Source organism: Elephantulus edwardii, unplaced genomic scaffold, assembly GCF_000299155.1.
Source record: "Elephantulus edwardii isolate Elephantulus edwardi_28Jun2011 unplaced genomic scaffold, EleEdw1.0 scaffold00018, whole genome shotgun sequence".
Lineage (NCBI taxonomy): Eukaryota > Metazoa > Chordata > Mammalia > Macroscelidea > Macroscelididae > Elephantulus > Elephantulus edwardii.
The window spans coordinates 14523142-14533453 of NW_006399768.1; the positions used below are offsets into that span (position 1 = coordinate 14523142).

Genomic DNA, 10312 nt, shown 5'->3' on the forward strand with positions numbered 1-10312 from the left:
ACATATGTGTAATGATTTTTTTAAATTACTACCTAACTTGGAAGGGACTGGAGAACATCATGTAAAGTGAACTAACTCAGCCCCATAAGGACATAAGGACAAATATGGTACAAGATTATTGTAGAACGAGTATGAGGATCCAAGGAGAGGAGAGTGGAAGCAGAGGGGTGAGGATGGTTAGGGGCTTGAAAATGAGTAGTTACTCCTAGGTGGAGAGAGGGAGGTTAAAGGAAATTAGAAAGATCTGCTCTAAAAAAAATGTAAAAGGACTTAGTAATTTTACCAGTATAAAAATGTTGTTGTTGTTGTTGTTGTTGTAATGTGCCAACGAGTAGCTTGTGACTCATAGCGACCCTATGACAAGAGCCCTAAATGCCTTTCTATCCTGTACTAACCTCAATGTCTTAAACACACTAATTCCTACCACTCCAATCACAGAATAGATCCATCTCATCGAAGGTCTTCCTCTCCTATGCCGTCCCTCCACTCTCCAAAACATGATGTCCCTCTCCAAGGACCAGTCCCTCCTTGCAACATGCTCAAAGTATATCAGATGAAGCTTCAGAATCCTCGACTCCAAGGGTCATTCTGGCTTCACCCTCTCCAAGACAAACCTGTTCATTCTCCTAGCAGTCCATGTTATATTCAACACTCTTCTCCAGCACCACAGCTCAAAGGCAACAATTCTCTTTCAATATTTTTTATCATCCTTATTCACTGTCCAACTCTCTGATGCATAGCACATAATTGTGAAGACGATATCCTGGATCAGGTGCACCTTAGTCTTCAGTTAACGTCATTGTTCTTCAGGACTCTTCAGAGGTCCCTCACAGCCGACTTTCCCAAAGCAATTCGTCTCTTGATTTCCTGGCTGCTGTTACCATGAGTGTTGACTGTGGTACCAAGGAAATTAAAACTGTTTAATATCTCAGTCTCTTCACCACCCATACTAATGCTGCCAATTGGCCCAGTGGTGAGTATCTTTGTCTTCCTGATGCTGAGCTTCAATCCATATTGAAGTCTGCAGTCCTTGACCTTCCTCAGCAAGCGCTTCCTGTCCTCAGTTTCAGCAAGCTGGGTTGTGTCATCTGCATAAGGCAGGTTATTGATGACTCTACCACCAATCCTGATACCACATTCCTCCTCATACAGTCCAGCATCTCAGATGAGCTGTACTGAATACAGATTGAAAAGGTGTGGAGACAGAACATATCCCTGACAAACCCCTTTCTTGATTTTGAACCATGTAGTGTCTTCTTGCTCTGTTCTGATGACTGCCTCTTGGTCCAAGTATAGGTTTCGCTTTAGCTCAGTCAAATATTCTGGGATTCCCATTCTTCTCAGAGTCAGCCATAGCTTGTTGTGATCTACACAGTCAAAAGCCTTTGCATAGTCAATGACGCACGGAAAAATAGTCCTCTGGTATTCCCTGCTTTCAGCCAAGATCCATCTAACATAGCTATAATATTCCTAGTACCATAACCTCTTCTAAATGTTTTTGGATAATTTTCAGCAGAATCTTGCTTACATGTGATATTAATGATACTGTTAGAAAATTTCTGCACTCTGTTGGGTCACCGTACTTTGGAATTGGAACAAATATAGATTTTTTTCCAGTCAGTCTGCCACCTGGCTGTCTTCCAGGTTTCTGAGCACAATTTAGTGGGTACACCCAGGGCTGTCTTTATTTGTTGAAATATGTCAATTGGTATGCATTCAACTCCTGGAGCCTTGGGGATTTTTTGCCAGATCCTTCAGAGAAAGTTGAAATTCCCCCTTCATCACCATAGGCTCTTACTCATTTGTCATTTCATGAAATTCTTCTGTGTCAGCCAATTCTTTCTGATACAGTGACTCTGTGTACTCCTTCCATCTTCTTTTGAGACTTCCTGGATCATTTAACATTCTACCCAAAGTATCCTTAACTATTGACACACGTGGCTTAAATTTGTTTTTCAGCTCCTTCAGCTTAAGAAATGCTGAGAGAGTTCGCCTCTTTTGATTTTCTGGCTCCAGCTCTCTGCACATTTCATTATAGCTTCTTGCTTTTTCATCTTGAGCTGCCTTTTGAAATTTTCTGTTCAGCTCTTTGATTTCTTCCTTTAGCTTTGGCTTCTCGCTCTCTAATGCAACACTTAGAGTCTCATCTGACAACCATCTTGGTACAAGAATTATTAAGAGATCTAACTAAATGTAAAAATATTCTGTATTCATGCCTAAGAAAACTGAATATTTTGAAAATAGTAGTATCACCAAAAGCATTTTACAGGTGTAAGGTAATCCCAAACAGACACCAATCTCATTCTCCAAGGAGAAGAAAGGATAATTTTCAGTTTTATTTAAAAAGAAAGAATTCCCAGAATAAACAAAACTTCTCTGAAAAACAAAAATTAAGTAGGGGTCATCTCACTTCTTGATCTCTAATATTAACACAGTTGTTGTAATAAAACAACATGATATTGGTACAATAGCCAACTATCTACGTAAATAGCTATGAATCTTGCTCTGTCCTGAGCCAGTCTCACTGTCTCTGACACACCTACCCCCATTACCTGAGTTAGTGTGTTAATCAGTCTCATCTGGGGTCTTTCTCTCCTGTGTTCTCCCTCTACCCTTTAAGCACGGTATCTTTCTTGAAGGACTAGCCCTTCCTGGCCACATACCCAACATATGTGAGACAGAATTTAAAAACCCTTGCCCTCATTTCACTGTCTAATAAAACAGTTTGTTCTCTTGACAGTTCATGATATATTCAATACTCTTCTCCAGCACAACTCAAATGAATCAATTCTTCTAGTATCAATTATAGTCATTTTCCAACTCTGATGCATAGCAAGTAATTTTGGAGACCATGGCCTAAATCAGGCAACTCTTAGTCTCCAGTCTGAAATAGTTTCTCTTTAGAACTTTGGAGAGATCTTGACAGCTGTTTTCCCAAGAGAAATAGATCTTTCCCCAGAGAAAGACATTTCTTGCCTGCTATTATCAAAAGTGTTGATTGTGGAGCAGAACAAACTAAAACTGTTAACAAACTCATTTTTTTCTCTGCCTATTATGGTGCTACTAATTGGCCCAGTGGTGAGAATCTTTGTCTTCCTGAGGTTGAGTATCAATCCTTATTGAAGACTATAATCCTCGATCTTTGCAGCAAACACTTCAAGTTCTTCTCAGTTTCAGCAAGCAAGCTTGGGTCATCTGTAGAACATAGATAGTTGATGAATCTTCCTCCAATCCTGATGACACATTCCTTCTCATAAAGCCCAGTCTCCTGAATGCTCTGTTTCACATATTGATTGAAAAGCTAGGGAGACAGGTTGCATCCCTGACACATTTTTTTTCTGTTTTTGAACCAGGCATTGTTTCCTTGCTCTGTTCTGATGACTTCTTCCTAGTCCAAGTATAGATTTCACATGAGCACAATCAAGTGTTCTGGGTTCCCCATTCTTCTCATGGTTAGCCACAATTTCTTGTAATCCACATAGTCAAATACCTTTCCATATTTAATGAAACACAGATAAACTATGATAAAACAAAGAAATGTATCTTGAAGGAAGTGCAACCAGAGTGTTTCTTAGGCAAGAACAGTGAAACTTAGCCTTCCCCTACTTCAGGAACCAGTTCTTGGAGAGAGAAATCATGCTGAGATAGTAGTTGTTGTTGTTGTTATAGTTATGTGATGCCAAGTTGAGTACAACTTATAGATACCCTATGAACAAAAAATCTGTTCTATCCTGTGCCATCCTCAAACCTTCTGACACACAAGAGCCCCTTGCAACATTCACTGTATCAATCCACCTGGTTGAGAGTCTTCCTCTCCTTCACTGACCCTCCATCCTTCCCAGCATCATGTCCTTCTCCAAGGAATAGCATCTCCTAGAAACATGTCCTAAGTATGTGAGGCAAAGCCTCATCACTCTTGCCTCCAAAGAGTACTCTTGCTGGACCGTTTCCAAGAAACATCTGTTTATTCTCTTGTCCATCCAAGTTCAGTACTCTTCTCCAACACCACAGGAGAGAGACAGCAATTCTTTTCCTGTCATCTTTAATTGTTTTGTCCAGATTTCAGATGCATAGCAATAATTGGAAAGACTAGATCCTGAACCAGAAGCACGTTAGTCTTCAAACTGACATCAGTACTCCTCAATAATTTATAATTGTCTCTGGCTGCAGATTTTCCCAGTACAGTGTGTCTCCTTATTTCCTGAATTCTGGTATCAATCGAGGATCCAAGAAAGATAAAGCAAGGTGAAGCTGTTGACAATTTCAATCTCTTCTTCATCCATCATGAGGGTGCCTATCGGTTCAGTGGTAAAACTCTTCTCCTGACACTGAGTTGCAATCCTTATTGAAGGCTGCATTCTTTGATTTTCTGCAACAAGTACTTCAAGTCCTCTTTACTTTAAGCAAAGAAGGTTATGTAATCTGCATAATGTAGGTTATTGACAAATCTTTCTCCAAACCTCATGCCATACTCTTCCTCATAGATTTGAGCTTCTCAGATAATTTTCGCAGCATACAGATTGAATAGATATGGAGGGAAAATCCAACACTGGTGCACTCCTCTCCCAATTCCAAATCAGACAATGCTCCCTTGCTCCATATACACAACAGCCTCCTAGTCCAGTTGTAGCTTAAGCATGAGCCCAATCAAGTGCTCTGGGATTCCCATTCTTCTCTATGTCAGCCACAACTTGTTATGATCTAAACAGTCAAATGCCTTTGCATAATCAACAAAGTACAAATAAACATTCCTCTGGTATTTCTTTCAGCCAGGATCCATCTGATATCAGCAAGATGGCAAGCTAAGCAAGAGTTGAGTTAGTTACAGGGTCAAAAAAACAGAGGAAAATCAATAGACTTATTGACACAGTGAGCATCATAATGGACCTGAGCATAACAGAGATCATGATGATTGAATAGACTAGAGCAAGATTTAGGTCTCTTGCTCATAGCATTATTATGACTCTTAGTTGATTCAACTGCACCTACCCACCACCACCAAATCAAAATGTGAGGAAACTTGTTATCTTTCTCCTATGGAACCTCTGGTGGATTCAAATAAATGGAGTTAAAGACTGGCCTGTTGGGTTTTCAGTACAATTTCTTGTGGATTTTACCATCAGAGCTCCACACAACAGATAAAAGGCAAAGAAAGTGACTCTAACTTCATTCAAGTTACCTGCCTCTAAAAGAACTGAGGTGAAATAGTTTTTTGTTTTATCCTAAAACTATACATAATTTTAGTACTTTTGCTGTGTACTATGAAGTCTATTTCAACTCCTTGAGACTTTGCATAACTAGAATTATCCATAGGTTTTTCTAGAGAATACTCTTTGTGAGAGCAGACCATTAGGCATTTCATTTCAAGGAAGTCCTGATGTGTTCAAATTGTTCATTTTTTAATTAGGAGCTGAATCTAGGGCTGTTCCTTACTTTTCAGTTATTGTTGTTAGGTGTTGTCAAGTCTTATTATAGTGACCCTATGAACAACAGATCTGGATCTTGCCTTATCTTGAACCAATCTCACCATCTGTCACACTCAAGCCTATAGTAGTACTCACTGAATCAATGCACCTCAATAAGAGTTTTTGTCAATGCACCTCATTAAGAGTTTTTGTCTCTTTTGGCAACTTTCTACCTTCCCCAGTATGATGTTTCTCTCTAAGGACTGGATCACCTTAAAAACACATTCCAAATCAGTGAAATGATTTTTTACTATGTTTTCTTCTAAGGAGCACTCTGTTTGCACTTCCTTTAAGACTCTTTTTTTTTAATGAAAAATTAAAATAATTAAAGAAAGTTCATGTTCAGCATTCTAGTTCTCTAACATTAGATTATAATATGGTTTTCCCAGTTAAAAATTGGAATCTTTACTTTTATTCATTAAAATAATATTGTAGATGTTTGATGGCACATTTAATAAGCACTTGGGAGTTACCCAAAATGTTCGTAATTCAAACTCACCATTTCAGTCATTCTGCAGAGATAAATACCTAGTGATATTCTTTCTAGAGATTATAACCTTGAAAACTCTAGTAAACATGTCCTCTTTGTCATATAGGATCTCAATGAGATGCATTTCATCAACTGCAAAAAAGTGATAACAAAAGCACTAAAGTAAGGTATGGAATTGTCATTTTGGTAGAGACTGTTGATTGTACCATACACAGTCAAAAGAACAAACAGATCTGTTTTAATACCAAGAAACTCATTATCTAAGAAAAGAGACCTAGAATATTGAGGATATTTAACATTCTTTAGTTATTTATTGTTCTGCAAAAGGTTACAAACCATTTGATTAGTTAAGACATTATCTAAATAATTATTTATAGTAAAAATATTTTAATTCCATTGCCTACCCTACACTACTAGGCCAATAAACATATGACCTTTTAATTACACTACTTGTTAGTGTTTATATGATTTTTATAGCATTAATATGGGACAAAACAAATGATCATTTTATTTTGTTAAAATTTTAAATTACCTAAGTTGAATAAATGACCTTTACAAATATCTGTATGAGATACTGCTCTCACACTACGAATTTTCATCCTCCTAATTTTATACATATTTTTAAATACCCAACCAAATGGCATAAGATATCAAATATTATACTTTTTTCAATTTCTTAAGATATCACCTCCAAATTTTGTTCCTTTACAATTAATATCAAACTTATTTTGAGCATTGGTGCATATGTAAGGAAAATATAAATGGATCCAGTGGTTGTTTATAGCCAGCATGCTTTCAATTTGTGAGATTTTTTACAGAATGCACTTCATATGAGGCACTACTCAGTAAAGTGTGTGTGCTGCTATATATAGGCTGCACAATTGTAAATCAAATATTTGCTCGACATCTCCACTTTGTTATTGTTGTTAGGTAGTGTTGTTGTTGTCTGGTGCTATCGTGCCTTGTATGATCCATAGCAACCCTGTGAAAAACAAATTTGAATCTTAGTCTATCCTGCACCATTTTTGCACTTCCTGACTTGTTAGAGCCATTATAGCAGCTACCATGTCAACCTACCTAATTGAGGGTTATCCTCTCTTTCACTAACCCTCCACTCTTCCAAGCATCATCTCGCTCTCCAAAGAATAGTTCCTCCTAGCAACACGCCTGAAGTATTTGAGTTGAAAACTCATCACCTTTGCCTCCAAATAGCACTGTGGCTGCACCCTCTACAAGACATACTGGTTTGTTCTTTTGGTAATCCATGAGATGTTCAACACTCTTCTCCAACACCACAACTCAAAGGAATCAATTCTTCTTCTGTCACCCTTATACATTGTCCAGCTCTCAGATGCATAACAAGTGATTGGAAAGACCATAGCCCGAATCAGATGAACTTGGACTTCAAACTGACATCATTACTTCTCAGTAATTTGGAGAGGTACCTAACTGAAAGCCTTCTTAGTGCAATGTATCTCTTGGTTTCCTGACTGCTAGTACAATAGAACAGAACAGATAGTTACAGTAGTATAGTGGAACAGCCAAGATTGGAAGTTAATTTAATGGGAAAAAATGATGACAAACATCATTTAATAATTGGAACAGGGAATATATGTAGCTTGAACTCTATAAAATTAGAAACTGTGAAATATGAAATGGAACACATGAACTTCAACATACTAGCATCAGTGAAATGAAATGGAGGAGACTAGCTTTGAATACTTTGAATCAGATAATCATATGTTACTCTATGCTGGGAATTAAAACATAAGAATGGTGTTACATTCATAGTTAAAAAAGTAAATTTCAAGTTATATTCTGCTATTCAGTGTGGTGAGTGATAGAATATTATCTGCATACATAAAGGAAGACACGTTAGCATGAATATTATTCAAATATGCACCCCAACATCTAAAGCCAAAAGGAAGAAATCTAGAATTTCTTACAGTCCAAAATTGAACAAACGTACAATTAAGATGTGTTAATGATAACTGGTTACTGGTATGCAAAAGTTGGAAACAGTGAAGAAGGAATGGTAGTTGGAAAATATGGGCTTGGTGATAGAAATTAGACTGGAAATAGAAGATTAGAATGTATTCACTGCGAACACCTTTTAAAAAAAAAAACACAAATGATGGCTTTACTAATGAATCTCACTTGATGATATGTGTAGGACTAAGATTGACTACATTTATGGGAGAAATAATTGGAAGAAGATATCTGCAACCAAAACTAGACTAGGGATGGACTGTGGGTCAGACCATGTACAAGTTCCAATGCATGCTTAAGAAAATTAAAATTAGCACACAAGAACGAAGATATGATCTTGAATTTATCCCAGATGAATTTCACGGTCATCTTTAGAACAGGTTTAAAGCCTCTTGTGAGACCAGCTCATTGGGAAAACTTACCTTTGCTCTGCTGAAAGATGTCAATGCTTGTGTGTCATAGCTGGCACAGGAGCATCTTCCAGACACCACTTTCCCTGTGTCTGCTAAATGGTGTGGCCCACCTCAGGCACACTCACACAATGGCCAACAACAGAGCCATGGCCTGTCAGATTGATGAGCTGCAGTTTTGCAGAGCAATCCTACCCAGAGCACAACAACTTCTACCTGCAGACTGCCAAGTGGCTGCTCCTGCTATTCAGCGCCAGGATCAACGATATCATATATACTTTGTGTGAAACACTGCTATCTAGATACACCACGTGAGAGCTAGTTTATCTCAGATAGAGCCTGACAGAGACACCATTTCTGGAAGGAAATAGGCTTCTCTTTTTTCATTCAGATACTTTGGATGAAACAGAAGAAGGGAGCACAAATATATAGGCTCTTCACAAAACATTGAAATGCACTGGGTTATAATATAGTTACAATAACCTCACATCTACTAAGAAATGACTTGTATAACTTCAAAAAACAGCAACCTGAATCATGAAAAAGAAAAGTGACCTTTCTCCTAAAAAAGTAGACCCAAAATATATTCCAGGTAGAGAGAACTAGAAGAAATATGTTGATGTGGAGTTATTTGAACAGCTACAGAAAAAGATACAAATATTGGAAGGAAAAATGGAAACCATTAAGAAAGCAAATACCCTAGAGAGAAAAATCCAAATGAAATATACTGATTAGGAGCAACTTTAACAGCTATGGAAGAAAATGCTAAAGATTGTAGAAACAATTAATTGTATAGATAAAAAGGTACAAGAACTTTAAAAAAATCCTCACAAGGCATAAAGGTAAACCCAACACAATACTGGAAATAACAGAAAATCATGAAAATGAGATCCAGACTATTAATACTGAAATGGCAGAAGTGTCCAACAACCTGGTAGGAGCAACAAGTAGAATTGAAGAAATAGAAGAAAGATTCAATGAATTGGAAGATAAGAGCCTCACTAGAAACATACTAGAAGAAAAAATCAGAGAGGAGACTTAAAGAAAATGAAGAAAACATTAAAATCATGAGGGACAACATCAAAAGGAACCACATACATATCATTAGAATTCCAGAACAGGGTAGTAACAGGAAAGTCACTGAGAAAGTTGTGGAAGAAGTACTAGATGGATAATTGCTAGGGTTTTTGAAGAATAGGGAAATCAACATCAATGTAATTCACCATATTAAGAAGGCAAATAACAAGGATGATAGAATATTAGCAATTGATGCAGAAAAGGCATTGGACAAAATCTAACACCACTTCCTGATAAAGAGAATCAGCAAAATTGGAATAGAAAGGAATTTCCTTAACATAGCAAAAAGTATATATGCAAAATCAAAATCCAATATTATTCTTAATGGAGAAAGACTAAAAGCATCTCCTTTGCTAATAGGAATGAGATAAAGATGCTTTCTGTCACCACTTCTATTCAATATTGTACTGGGTGTGTTTGCTTGGGTATTTTGACAAGAGAAGGAAATACGAAGCATCCAGATTGGCAAAGAGATGGTTAAGCTGCCACATCTCATGCTAAATGCAAAAAACGACTCAAGGTGAATCAGAGACTGGATGTAAAGTCTAAAACCATAAAGTTCATCAGAGACAGACTATGTTCAAGCTTAGATGGCCTAGTCTATGATACAAAGAGACAACTGCCAAATGCAGCTGGAATTGCTCAATGTGGAGATGATAACATTGATGAATAGAACCTTCTAAAGATTAAGTCCCTGGATGTATCAAAAACATTTTCCAACAGAGTGAAAGAAAACCTACTGACTGGGAAAACAAACAAAAAAAAAACCAAACACTTGGAAATGGAAACCCAGACAAGGGTCACATATCAAGAATTTACAACATCCTACATTGCCTCCCTGGAGATAGAATGATTGAATTTTGTAAAATCAATGACTTATT

At 37.3% G+C, this 10312-nt stretch overlaps 1 protein-coding gene across 1 annotated transcript in view; it reads right to left on the reverse strand.

The window, feature by feature from the left end:
* Positions 1 to 6554, reverse strand: part of LOC102853394 (proteasome subunit beta type-3-like) — an 11589-nt gene extending 5035 nt beyond the window's left edge. Inside the window, exons 1-2 of the mRNA XM_006882274.1 lie at positions 6488 to 6554; positions 6023 to 6087 (exon numbers count right to left, since the gene is read on the reverse strand). Coding sequence (XP_006882336.1) covers positions 6023 to 6087; positions 6488 to 6554 — 132 coding nt within the window. The remainder of the gene's footprint in view (positions 1 to 6022; positions 6088 to 6487) is intronic.
* Between the last annotated feature and the right edge of the window lie 3758 nt (positions 6555 to 10312).